This window comes from Prinia subflava, chromosome 25 (genome assembly GCF_021018805.1).
Source record: "Prinia subflava isolate CZ2003 ecotype Zambia chromosome 25, Cam_Psub_1.2, whole genome shotgun sequence".
Classification (NCBI taxonomy): Eukaryota; Metazoa; Chordata; class Aves; order Passeriformes; family Cisticolidae; genus Prinia; species Prinia subflava.
The window spans coordinates 600,152-614,362 of NC_086271.1; the positions used below are offsets into that span (position 1 = coordinate 600,152).

General features: G+C 41.6%; 1 protein-coding gene across 1 annotated transcript; it reads right to left on the reverse strand.

The window, feature by feature from the left end:
- Positions 1-1,652: 1,652 nt before the first annotated feature.
- Positions 1,653-13,530, reverse strand: LOC134561936 (cell surface glycoprotein CD200 receptor 1-B-like). Its single transcript, XM_063419300.1, has 8 exons — positions 12,407-13,530; positions 10,078-11,847; positions 7,803-7,884; positions 6,758-7,092; positions 5,614-5,863; positions 4,470-4,565; positions 3,646-3,692; positions 1,653-2,412 (listed from the first exon to the last, which is right to left on the reverse strand). The coding sequence occupies exons 3-8, from the start codon at positions 7,861-7,863 to the stop codon at positions 2,296-2,298; spliced, it is 906 nt and encodes a 301-aa protein (XP_063275370.1). The 5' UTR covers positions 7,864-7,884; positions 10,078-11,847; positions 12,407-13,530; the 3' UTR covers positions 1,653-2,295.
- Between the last annotated feature and the right edge of the window lie 681 nt (positions 13,531-14,211).

Here is a 14,211-nt window from a genome sequence, read left to right on the forward strand (position 1 = left end):
AAGCCACCAAAGCCCACGCCAGGAGCTCCACATATGACAAAACCCTGCCCTTCAACAGTCACAGCCAAGAGTGAGAGTACCTATAGCAGCTTTATTGATGTCCCTTTCTTCCAACCACCCCCATAGCCACATTATTCTCTTTGGCCTGATAACTTTTATTAATCATACACAACAAGCCTAAAAAGCATAAAGGCCAATTTTATTCCAGGATAGCCCATGTCATTGCCAGAGCAGCTCATTTCAGCACTAAGTCTGCTCAGAATTTCCAAGTTAATGGAAGTGCTGACACATTGCAGGTGACTGGAGCAATTCCACCAAATATAAATTAAAGGTGAAAATAAAGTTATGAGCATGAAAACCATAGTTTTCAGCCAGGACAAATGATCACAGATAGCTTCAGAGAGCTTTCCCCACACACACCATCAACTCCCTGTCTAGGTTGTATCTTTTCTGTCTCCATTATATCTCTTCAACATTATATCCCTTCAACATTTCACTTGGTGCAAAGGAATTAAAAAAAGGTCTCACATTATATCCTAATAACCACAGCACACATGCACTGTGATTCCCAGAAGCAGACTGCTCCACAGCCTCACTCTCTTAATTTTAACAGCCCTGTCATCCTTCGGTCTGGCTGCAATGATCCAGCTTCTGAAAAAGACACAGATTGCTGTAGCTGTCCACAAAAACAATCCCTGCTCACTTACCACACTGAGAAACACCAGCCCAGGAACCCAGGTTTAGACCTGACTGGGCAGATCCTTAAGCAACAAGAAATCTTCCCTCTATTTCAGAGGCTTCAAGTCACAAGTGACCCCTCAACAGCACCTTGGACTAAGGCACTGCTGCGGATTTCACTTGAGCTACAAAACACTTTTCCTTTCTAGCATCATTTCAAACCTATTTGCACTACTTCCAAGCTGTCACTTATTTCTCCCAGAGTTTTTTCACGTGAAAAGTGCTTCTTCCTCCCCACAGCAGACATGGTGGTGCTGCACACAGCTCTGAGAGCGACCCACCACTGACATTCAACACCACAGGAAAGATTTGCTTGTCCACCAAGCCTGGAAACCAGCCTGGCCTCTGTAGGCCCTGTTCCTTTAGGCAGAGAGCCATTCTTCATGCTTTTCTGACTAACATGAAAGGCTGGAGTGATGTCAGCAGACATCCATGTCTATTTACAAGTGATAAAGTGCAATTAAAAGGCACTGGGTGATGCTCATGCCTAAGAACACTTATGGAGCAGAGATGACCCTGCAGAAACAAGCAGGAAAAGCCTCTTCAAAACACACATTTCAGTGGAGTTACTGCTGCATTAGTGTTTGGAAGGTGTGACAGACCTGACCAATGAAAACTGAAATTAACAACCAGTCTGTGGAGGTTTTTTAGCTTGAGAACACGAAGATAAGAAGAAATAAACGGTGTGGTTAGGGTTGTCTTTTTTTTTCTTTGTTTTAAACAAGCCCACCACCTGCACTTTATACAACTTGATACTTCTGTTCTCAGTAAAACCATGTTGTGATGTCAGCTTCTCAGAAACTGGTCAATAAACATTTACACAAATAACCACAGAAATCCTTCAGGTAAGTATTTGCATATTTGTACATTTACTTTAAAGAATGTCCAAAAATTGTCCATTGCTGTTTCTCATTTCCGTATCCAGTATAATATCAAATTGGTTTTATTTTCCATCCATTAGCAATGCAAACAGAAAGATTAATTGAAAAAGAAATAAGTTAAAAAGTCAAAAATAAACAAATATGTCAAATACTAGATCATCGTCTGTCATGTGCAACCATCTACCCAGAAAACAAAACAAAACCACCAAAAAACCCTAAAACTCTCTTATTTCTGCATTTCTGTTAGATGTATTGCTTTGACATTCTGTGTTTTGAGGTCCCCCATGTCACTTTCTGGTTTCCAACACAGAACTTTAAAGATAATCCAGTTGAAAAATGGAAAGAGAAGTGCTATATTTTCACCAGCAGTCTTTTACTCTGGCACAGAAATATGTCCATCGCTGTTTTGAGGAAAGGCAGCACATACATCAGAGTCCACTTTCAAACAAAACTCAGGTATTTTCCTAATTCAATCTTTAAAAGCTCCAGCTTCTTCTAGAGCTGTACTGACATTTAGAGAAAGAGAAAAAAAAAACCTTACTAAGACGGGCCTTTCTGCCCCACCACCATCAGGTCAGGAAAGACAGAGGTTTTTGTGGGTAAGGTCTTAAGAGCTGAAGTGCAAGTTCGAGTACCTGAGTATCATTAGCTGAGCTGACTACTTGTGCCTGCACTGTTATAAGCACACATAAACAGTTCTTGGGCTGTAATTCTCATAAATATCCTCTAGAAAGTCAGGAGGCTTGACTGCTTCTCTTCTCGCAGGTGAAGGTGGGAACTTGTAGGTTTTAGTCTGCAACAGGAAGAAAAACATTTACCATTGTATTATATTTTAGAATTTTGTGGGACCCTTATTCCTACAGGTCCCCAACAAAAAGCAAGGAAGAAACCTGGTAGGTAACATTACTGCAAAAGAAATGTGATTTCTTTGAGCTCTCTGAGCAAAAGGTTGGAGCACAGAGGGTGAAATATGAACTGGCAGACAGATGCAAAAAGAGCCTTCACAAAGCCTCAACAGGACAGCCTTTGAAATTTTTTTCTTAATATGATCGAAAACAAATTTTGAGATGTTGGTATCTACAGTAAAATAGATGAAAATGAACAATACTAGCTCCTCTGAAAACAAAACACCAAAAACAAAAACAAAACAGACAGACCACAATCAATGCAATTTAGGCACCTAAAATCATTGGAAGCCTTTGATCTCTGCAGCTCCCCCTCTCAGCAATGAAATTGTCCTGAATGCCACACAAGAGCATGCCAGGAAATGAATCATTCTAACTTCAGAGAACTCTGACTTGTTTGCAACAAACAAGGTACACGACCATTAATTAAATCATGAGCAGAAAACAAAATAGGAAATAATTGGTCTTTCCATGTGCATTAAGTGATGCAGAAGCCCTGAGGAAAAGCAGCATGTTTTCCTTTTGTTAAACACATATCGCAACACACTGGAATTGGAAAGTAAGTAAAAGTTGTGGTGGCAGATTTATCACTGCTGTTTCCTGGTTTCAAGTATGTGAACTGCCACGTAAAAAATAAAGTTGCATAGCTGTGTTTGTCTCCAATATAGTGAAACAAAGTGGACCTTTTTCACTTACTGTGAAAGGCATGTCTGGTTCCATCCAATCTTTAATTAGGCAGGCTTCTGCCATTAAGAATAAACATTCTTAAGTAAAAATCTGAGTAAAGACTACTCTGTGAGGCAGAAATATGAAAATATTGAGCTTTGGGAGAGTTAAAATTCAGCATTGTAAATGATGTAACTGATAGACAGGAAATGCACTACACCACTCTCTATCCAGTGCTTAAACAATTGCTCAAATACTCTGATTATACATGAAGATAGGGCCATCCAAACAACAGACATTCTCACAGAAGCTGTGTTCCTCATTCCCCTCTCCAAGGGCTCACAGAGGTAAATGGGAGGTTTGTCAGAGCAGACAGATTGCAAAGAAATTACAAGTTTTAGTGAAGAATACACCAAAACCTGCAAAGCACACACACAGGCACAAAAGCCACTTACTGTAAAGCGTTCTGCCGGGCCACGTGCCCATTTACGTAACCAGCGAGCTGAAAGGAGGATGTCAGGAGGTTAAAATGGTTTGATGGTGCAGGGTACACAGCTGTTGTATCTGGGGTTCTGCTCTAGCTGCCTCCAGCTCTTGAAAGACTTTCTTCAAAATATGGTAACCCTCATATGTTAAGTTCTTGGTTTTTTACATCTTACTCTTTAACATGCTCTTGTTGTGTTTTTCCCTTCATTGAAACTTTTGCTGAGTGTCCTGGTTTCTATTGGGGCAGAGTTCATTTTCCTCTCAGTAGCTGTGTTTTCATTTAGTATGAGAAATGAAACAAATCAGCTATCTAATATGCCAATGCACAATTATTTGAAAGATATTGAAGTATGTATATTTGGCCTATTCTTACACTTGCTCAAGGGAAAACTTATCACTGCTCATGGAAACAGAGATCATTTGTGTTTAGTCATTAGTTTATGAACTGTCATTCTTAAGTACAGAATTTTGTGCCAGTAAATGCAAAACAAACAATTCAAAAAACTCCAAGCCTGCCCTATTCTCAGAAAGAACCCTTTTCATCCTGAATAAATCTCTGACATGTCTGTAATGCATTAATACCACGATACCTATGGCTCTTTCAAAACTCCAGACTTATTTTAAATTGCCCCCCTTATTTTATCACGACTTCTCCAAAAGGACAGTGCATATATGAACATTTCCCTCAGCCCTTGCCTCCCACCTGAGTCTCAGCAATAAAGTGCATGTCCTTGTGCCTGCACAGAGCCAGCAATGGGACTGTAATATATTTCAGGTTCACCAAAGGACTCACCTCTGCACCTGAAAAGCAAGCATGAAGTCACAGCAGTGACAGCACTGACACCTGCAGCTGCTCCTATCAGGATGTAGAGAAGCCCATGGGAAGTGTCTGAGCAATGAGAAAAGAGAGCAAGATACAGAGCTAGATGTCAGTATCTATGGATTTGTGATGTTACTGCCTACCTTAACTGGAGGGAAAAGCTAATCCTCTGCTTCCAAACAAAGCAGAGAGACACAGATGGGATGTCTGGATGCCAACCAGCAATAAGAAGCTGCCTCACACCCCCAGTCATCTGTGTGTATAAACACATTTTCATTTTTAACTCACCTGCCTCTACAGTCTCATTTTCTTCAAGTACTACTAGCCCTGAATGACTGAGCAGCCATCCCTGCAAAATGCTGTTACTAATGACTGGTTTATGCTGATTTCTGTTCTTCATGCCTCTACTAGCAGAGATACTTTGGTGATATGAGCACTTATGTAGCTGTTCTTACAAATCTTACTGCAATAGACTTCCAACAGGTCCAGCACAGCCAGAGGAGAAGCTGAATTTTAGCCTTTAGTACCTCTGGAACTCTTACAAGTCACAGACAGACATTGTGCAAGGAAATTTTCTCCAGACCATGACTACTGTGGAAAAGCTGGACGAAATGTTGTGGGGAAGGTGCTTTTTGATTCGTTCTTGTTTCTCCCTATCCTACTCTCATTTGAGTGGCAAGAAATTACTTTCTCTCAAGTCTCTTTTGCCTGTGACAGTAACTGGTGAATGATTTCTCCCTGTCTTCACCTTGACCCACGAGCTGTCCATTGTATTTTTCTCCATGTCTTGTTGAAAGGGGAGGGCAATAAAGCAGCTTGGAGGGCACCTGGCAGCCAGCCAAGGTGAGCCCACTGAAAGCAAAATAAGGAATTCTTGTAAAACAGAACAGGAATTGAAAGAAAAACACTCTGACAGCTTCTCCCTACAGTACCACAAAGCATTTGGTTTCAGGATTATTAATTTATCTCTCAACATGCGCTAGGACTTCACCTTATAACCATGCCAACCTCATTCCAGGGCCCTGGCATTTAGTGGGAACAACTACACAGAACAGCAGAGAGGGCAGAAAGGTGCCCAAGGCACGATAAAAAGCAATCACCAAATAACATTATTTACATCTCAGGTCCATGACCAGAGTCTGGTTCATGGCTGGGTGGGTGACCAGGCAGGTGACAGAGGGAAATGAGCTGTTGGCCCGGCCCAGGTAGCTCACTCTGGTCACTGTTCCATCGGGGTGATGGGATTCTTCCCCAGAGCTGTGACTGCTTGCAGGGATCCAGGAGATGTCAGCAGGTGGCTTTCCTGCAGATGCCTGACAGACAGCCACCCTGCTCTTGTCCTGGGTCAGAGCCACCGTAGGAGGGACCGCAGAAGAAATTTTTAAAAACCACAACTGTTATTTCTATTCATATTTTATAATCCTATTTCATTTTTAGTATAAAATCACCAATGGAGAAAGTGACAAATAGGTGGTATTTTTTTTAGTTGTGCGACCAATTCTTGAGATTTTAAAATAATTTGAAATATTAGCACATCTTTAAGGAAAAACAATACATCGAAAAGTCCAAGGTGGACATCTCAAAAATTAGCTGGCTGCATCTAAACTACTGCTTCCTCCTGTTTTCCAAAAGATAACAACAGATAAACAGGAGATGGGATGATAGAGAGGGGTGGATTAAATTAAGATTTACCACTTGAGTGATGAAAAGGCAGATTGCTGAAACTTCGGGTATAATATTTAGGGGTTTGAATATGCAGAATCAAAAATATGATAGCAGGGAACTAAAAAAAGGAATTGGGCAAAATTGTTCTGCTTGAAGTCCAACAACTCATATTCTGCATTTGGCAAAACAGGGAAAGGCTTGCACAACACCTATGTCTTCATCAGAAAGGTAAGATTCTGCAGGGAACAACAAAAAAACCAAAACCCCAAACCAAAACAAACTAATAAAAGAACCCAACCAAAAAAAAAAAAAAAATAATCAAGTGACTAAAATTAGTAATAGCAATCATAGAGTTGAAAATTCATTTCTCATCATTTTTAGTTATATTGAGATGATTTAACTAATATAGCCAAATCACAAAGTCCTCCTGTGGTTTATTTGGGTTTTTTTTCAATTTATGGAAACCTAGATATATTTTACCTGACTATATGAAAAAGGTGATTTGATGTATTCATTATGCTTCCTAATATTCTTTTGTTCCTGCCTATGTTGCAGATAGACTAAATTAATTTTTATTTTAGTGATGCAGTCTTACCTATCACAGTCAGAGAAGTGAAAAAATTAAAATTCCCTTCACTGTTGGCAATTTCACAGGTGTAGTTCCCCTCATCCCCAAGGTTCACAGGGTAAATACGAAGCGCAGGGTCACTGACAGGTGAATATTTCCACGTGATCCTCTCACTGCAGTTCTCCCTGCTTGTCTCATTGTGATCCCTTCTGTAGGACAGGACACAAATGCTGGAACTCATCTTCCATGTCACCAGCACCAAAGTCACCTTGGAGACGTTGGGGCAGCTCAGCACAGCTTCATGGCCAGCCTCTACACTCATGTTGTGAGCTGCATAAGATGAAAAATTACATTTAGAAGATGCTACAGCCATTGTACAAGCACAGGAAACTCTTGGCTTCATCGCACTTCCAAAAATACTTCCTGACTGCACTGGCAACCTTGGGGCACATATTAGTATTCAGCTTCCTGATCCACCTTCCTGAAGTTTGGAAGTGCAGTGGAGATGGTGCCTTTTTGCTGTGGACAATGATGCTGACTTGAGCTTCAAGTCCTCCACCTTTATTTCAGGCAACAAATTTCTGTCACTTTAATATAGGCTTTGAAAAATTGATGGGGCAGGTAAAATCCTCTCTTAAGGGAAAGGAAACTGCTTTTAAAAAATTTATTGTGTTCCTGAATTAGGTGCCTTGCTTCAAGTGCCAGTAAAACCTGGGACAGCTGTGGAACACACACCTATGGCACAGTTAAAACCAACATCACTTGGAGCAGCAGTTTAGTAAGAGACATGTGGATCCCTTTTATTCCAGAAATCATAGCTCTCCTGCCTTTGTCCCAGCTGAACAGATGTGTCTTTAGATGACCAGTTTTGGATTCCTATCAGATTTATCATTCTGTGCCATTCTGCAAGGCACTCAATTATTTTGCCAGCTGAGGTGACATTACTCTTTCCATTCCCACTAAACAATAGGCAAACTTTGCTCTGGTGTACTATGAAGTTTCAGTGTCCTGGAAAGTCAGAAATTCAGAGGACCAAACAACGTTACATGTAGTTTTGGATCTTTCTCACTTACCTTCAACCAGATTGATTGGCAAGAAAAGGAGCACAGCCAGAGCTGCCCATTTCTGAGCCATCTTTAGCAGAAGGAATCAGCACTGCAGAAAATGAAGGCAAAGAAAAAGGCATGTAGTCACAAATTGTTGTGCTCATCCCTTCAAAGAGAACTTGCAGTAAAACCCCTGTTTCCTTTGAAAGCAGGAGCCCTAAACAAGACCATGTCAAGTGTCGTTCTTATATTTAAGAACATAAGGCAAAAACAGGGTTGAAAATAAAAAAAATTAAAAAGAAAATAAAGACACAACATTTAAAACAAAACAAACAATAACAACAAAAGTGCTACTGTTTACAAACAGGTTTTTTTTAAATCCTCTGGTACCACTCAGGGTCTAGACTTCATCAGCTGTTTGGCAAAGAAATTATTCCTGGCCTTTGCATGCCTTTAATTTCTTGAAGAGCAACTTCCCTTTTGGAGCAGGACAAAAAGAGCAACCCTCCTATTGCAAGGAATCAAAACTATATGAGTTTGCTTCTTGCATCCATAGGCAGGGTGAACTAAAGAGGCATCTAGTAACTCCTGCTGTTGTGCAACTATGTAAACCTTTTAACAAACCATGTCTTATAAATGCTGCCATTTCTATCTCTTTAATAATTTACTGTCTGAATCAGGCACCCACAGCTAGAGATGATCAGAAAATTGTGCTCTCATCCCATGGGAAATACTGACACGATGTTTTCATTCCCAAGGCAAAACCCAAGATGCAGCAGACAAGCAAACATCTCTGTGCAACAGCTGATTCAGAAATGTCGTATTTGCAGTAACAAGACTTTCCTTGTGGATTGTTTGGATCACGCACTGTTCACTCCCTGATTCAAACACAACCAAGTTCCCCAGCATGTGCTGGGAAGAGAAGGAAAGGCAGCCAGGGTTCACTCTGCACCCAGAGACCTGAATGCTCATCTGGTACCAACTGCCGTGAGAGTACAGGCTTCAACTATGCAGCATTAAAGATTTCATTTTAAATGTGAAACCAACCACGTGAGGATGCCTGGTGCACAGGAGAGAAGCCACAACACTGCCACACATGCGGCACAGGAAGAGCAAACGCTGCCACAGTCACATGCCAAATGCAAGGGATGGTGTTTTCCCTAACACAAGTGCATATTCAAGTCACTGAATCACAGAACGGTTTGGGTTGGAAAGGACCTTAAAGATCTTCCAGTTCCAACCCCCTGCCATGGATACTTCCACCAGGCCAGGTTGCTCAGAGCTCCATCCAGCCTGACCCTGAACACTTCCAGGGATGAAGCATCCACAGCTTTTCTGGACAACCTGTTCCAGTGCCTCGCCACCCTCAATAGAACTGCTTTCCTCAAAGAATTGTTTTTTTTCACAACTCTAACACAGAATTGTGGTACATCTGGATGAAAAGCTTTCATTACAACCCAGTAAAAATGCCAATACAACCACACTGATCTATATTCTGCTACTAATGTGCAATAAGTAATGCAATTCTTACATTAAAAAGTCTCAAATTTCATTTTCATTCACATAAAATCTTTGACATAAAGGAAATATTTTGTTTTGCTTCATTTTATTCAGTGCTGTCAGAAGTTTTGGGGATTTTTTTCTTTGCACTTGAATACATTATGCATGCAAAAGTTGCTTTCAATCAAAAAAGTTTGAAACTTTAAAAGCTGAATTTTTTTAACCAAAAAGTGAAAAATATACATTTTGACCAGACTCATGTACTGAACTTGACCCAACTTGCAAAGAATTTCTCAGTCTCTTTCAAGAGCAAAGTAAAACAAAAAACAACAAACCTTCCATAAATTCTATCAGCAAATTCAGTATTCACCAATTTTGATGGGTCCATAAATATTCATAACAGAATATTGTCATATTGGAACTTGTCCCAGAGAAGTATGTTTTTTTTTAAATGCATACGAATCTCATATATGGGGTTTATTTCCTCAAAAGAACTGGCATTAATTATTAAAAATGGGACCTTACAGAAAGATGAGAGTATATGACTCAGTTTAAATATTCATGTGTGAAACGCAGAATTTAATCTGGAATTTTTAAAATTCACAGCCCCTGAACAGCTGTGCTTCTGAGCGAGAAGGAACTCTCAAAATCCAAAAAGGACCAACCAAGCAGAGATGAAGCAGACCCATTTAAAAGTGGCAAAGGAATACTTGTGTTCTCTGTTGTGGCTCTCCTTGTGTTACTGCCTTTGATGGAATCTAAATGCCTCAACAGCTGCATTAAAATAAATTAAAAATTTTACTCAGCCTCGGTGGCGGTGGCTGCACAAGACCGTGCGATACGCGTGTCACTCTTCCAGCCGGGGAACGGCACCGCTCCTGCTCGGATTCATCCCAAGGAGTGCTGAGGCTGGGGGAGATTCACTCTGTTACCAGGCTCAAGAGGAGCCCTCCTCAGCCCAGGAGGGAGCAGCAGCAGTTCCAGCGTGCTCTGGTGTTCTGATTCTCCTTCTGGGGCGAGCAGGGAGACGTCGGCACACAGCCGCTCCCACGGGGATCCCAGTCCTGATGCTGATTCTGAGGCAGTTCCTGCACACCACGGAACTGCAGGCACGTAACTGCAAAGTGGGAACTATCTCAGTTTAGGAGATTCCATCCCAGGCAGTCCCTGTGTTCGGCCGTATGGTTCACTCGTTTCTTTCCATTGTTGCGTCTGAGACCTTAACACGCAGCTGCTTTTTCTCATGTAGATAGATGCTCCACCCTCCCTGAAAGAGATGAGTCTAAAAACCCCTCTGGTGGTGCGCTGCCCTGAAGAGGATGTGGCAGAGTGAAATCATAAAAATAAATCCAACATAAAATAAATGCAAGGTCCAGCGTGAATTAAATATTTGCTAACACAACCTGAAAGAGGAGAAGGTCAGGTATCCATCAGTGCATCAGCTGTCACCACAATTTTTAAAGGATAACCAGGATGTCACAGAGCCATTCCCATGTTTAATTCAGCAAAATACAGTTCTGTTTTGAAGTGAAAACACATTTTAAAGGGTACTAAAGACCCTACCTTAGAAGTCTGTTCTCTCTGAGACTGGAAGGGATGGCAGGAAGAGGAAGCAGTGGCACACATCTGTATCACCTTTCCTGCTTTCCCTAATAAGGACAAGGTAACTGCTCTGCAAATCAAGGCTACGTTATTTAAAATCCAAACCCACACTTCTGGCAGTCAGAGCAGCAGCTGCATCTTCCATGCAGTATTTGATGTTTCTACCTCATCACCAAGTCCACCCAGCACCCAACTCAAAAGCCTGCAGCTTTTCTGAAGTGAGAGGTGCTGGTTATGCTGCATGTTGACAACATTCCCAGGTCAGCCTCTTCTGCTCCCATTTCTCCCCAGCACTTCTTGCTCAATCCCAAAACTGCAGCAGACAAATCTATCTACCACATATGTTCATGGTCTTAACTGCTTTAACTCCTGCCCCTTGTGGGCCTGCTGCTTTTTGCTGCAGATTTCCCAGGAAAAAACCTGGGAATTAGCAACCCACAAGTGCAATTACTGCTTTCACGGCTGTGGATAACCAGAGAAGTTGTCTTCCATACAAGTATTCACAGATGAACAGAGAGAAGATGGTTTACAGCTTGACGTTTTACTTCTAAAACACTCTGCTAAGCATCAGGACGTATCTCAGGCTCCCCAGAAGAAAGTTTCTTCCCCATCTTTCAGTCAGAGGTACGGGCCTTCTGCTCCACAGCCAAACATGATGGAATTGCACCACACATCCCAAACTGCACATAAAGCTACAAACATCAAGTAATTCCTGCTTTAAAAAGATCAGAAATAGCAGAAGACCTGGAGTAGAGCAGAACTAAAACCCCAGGCAGTCCTTCCTCACTGTCAGTCAGTCTTACCTGTATCATTGCTAACCATGGTTTAGGCAGTGCTAAGCAGGGGCAGAGATGCAGCTCTTACCCAACCTCCCTCCTTCAGCTCCTCACTGCTCCTCCTCCTTAACTTCAGGGAACATGGTTTTCTCTGAAATCTACAGCTTCCCCATTCCGTGGAAGTTGTGAAGATCCTGCAAGAAGCCCCAGGAACCCTCATCAGCTAGCTGAGAGACAGCTTCTCCATTCTCACTGGAGTAATTGCAGGGAAGAAGATATGTATTTTACTTATTTATATATTTAAGAAAGGCAAAAAAATTCTGGCCTGTGTTTATAGAGCAGTTAGATCAACACTTACAAATACGAAATACATACTGCTATTGTGTGGCAAAGGAGGAATAGTTTTCTTTCATTTCCCTTTCTGTGGGGTTTTTTTACAAGTGGAATAAATTGGTTGTATAACAAAATGTACCTAAAATAGAAACCCACATCTATATGGGAAAAAACTACACATCCCACCTCTCCAATGCCAAGTCAAGTCATGACACCAGGGTCAGGATGCCATTTATCACTGCCTACACTCTTTTGGTGCTGCATAATACTCCAAAGGGGATGCTTATCCTTTTTCCTTCCTCACCATATAGGTTTCTTTAGTGCCATAGACTCCCTGTCTCATGAGCCAGTGAGCACCTAGAGCTCTGTGTCAGTGGTCTAGAAAAATTCTCTTTGGTGGTTTCCAGTAAAATTTCTCACCTCGTCTCTTTTCTGGTTACCAGCACTTCTGGCAGATTTTAAGCTCCATTTGAGGCAGGATGATGCAGGAGAATGGAGCTGCTGGCAGGAGTCCTACAACATGTCCTTATAGAGGTTTCTGCTAAGCAAACCTCGCCCCATATTTTGTAGGCCAGTGGTCTGCAGGTGAAAAACACAGAATAAATTCAGGTCATGTCCCACAAGTGTTAATGCTGCCATGGCACTGTGGGCATTTCTGATAAAAGATTTTCATTTTCTCATCTTCCCAGAGTGGCTTAAGGCACACTTCCAGAGGGGAAGCTCCTGAGGATGGGGTGGCAGAGCTTCTCCAGGCTGGGAGAACATCCATGTCATTGTCTCCTGATTCAGTGTCCAGAGGCTCTGTGTGAAAATTTGAGGCGCAGCACTATAAAAGAAATGAGAGAAAGGGAAGATTGAAAAAAAGTCAACTAGCACACAGAAGCAGAAGTGTCAGACAGAGACTCAGGAAGCCTCTAGCTCACTCCCACAAGAACTTTGCTGAATGCATTCATGCCACAGACCACAGACGTTTTTGTCACCCCTACCCTCAGGCTTGTGTAGGCTATGTATGGCATATGGCTGTGTCTGTGCACAGCTAGGGGCTCACTTAAAACACATGAAAAAAACCTGTCTTCATTTGCTGAAAGTGTCTGTGCTGTGGCCATGTCTATGTGCATTGCTACATACATTAATATTTTAAAAAATTATTATATACAGGTACAACTGTATGCACACACTTGGAGCTGCTGCACTCAGCCCTCTGACACAGCAGGAAAAGTTAACTGGCTTGCTTGCAAAGTCTCCATGCCTAAAAATACGAGTTTTGCACGTTGCTTCCACATGGCTTGTTGTCAGAGCTAGTTTATGGCTTTTGTAATGAGAGAGTCTCTGGCAAAATGATTTTTAAAATGCATCCAAAGGGATAAACTAGAGGCAACTTTGAACTATACAGGCTTCCAACAAACCACTTTGAAGAGGATGATCTTCCCCAAATAAGGTAATTCCTCATGTAAAAGAAGATGACCTATGGACAAGTGATGGCATTTTATATAGGGGGTACCTGCAATTGAACAATGAGGAAAACAACCTCACTCAAAGTCGAGAATCAGTGAGTCCAGCACCTCTACTCCATCAGGGTTACATGTGCTGCAAACTTCTCCAAAGTAGTTTTAATGCAGTTAGCAAAGGCATACGGAACATATGGGGTGAAGGATCCTTGCTGAATGCATACCTGGACAGTTAGCTTGAAAATCATTTTCACTGAAAACAATATTTTGATCTGGAAGTTTTGGACTAACAGTCTATATTTCTTTATAGGCTCTGGAAACATGTATTGCACAATCTACTCAAAGTTTTCTTTTGCTTGTTTACACAGGGCAGTTCTGAGATGAATAAAGAACTTTCATTCTTTCCTGTGAAGCAGGGAGATGGCATTGCCCTGGCATGGGATGAGAAACAGGCACTACAGATTTCTGAGCTGGTCCTGAAAGAAAACCCAGCTCTGGCTCTACTGTTGTCAAGGACAAAGGAGAGGTCATACTGACTTGTGCAAGAGATTTTTATTGGGGAAAATCAGTGTTTTCTAACTACTGAAGGACATTCACAGAACACCTTCCCCACTCTCCTTGGGCCGCACTGTGATTTAAAAATGCTCGTTAGGCCTTGGCCTTGATGAGCTGCATCAGAAACCAGAAACACTGTCTGTTCCCAGGAACTAGTGCTGTCTAATAAGCTTTTGGTTTTTAACAAACAGCTTTGGAAATTTATTTTTCGTGCCCAAATAA

Coding starts and splice junctions, on each gene's coding strand:
- LOC134561936 (XM_063419300.1), bottom strand. CDS start 7,863: ATGGCTCAGAAATGGGCAGCTCTGGCTGTGCTCCTTTTCTTGCCAATC. Junction 7,093..7,802: donor GCCAATCAATCTGGTTGAAG/GTAAGTGAGAAA, acceptor CAATGGCTGTAG/CATCTTCTAAATGTAATTTT. Junction 2,413..3,645: donor GCCCGGCAGAACGCTTTACA/GTAAGTGGCTTT, acceptor TTCCTGTTGCAG/ACTAAAACCTACAAGTTCCC.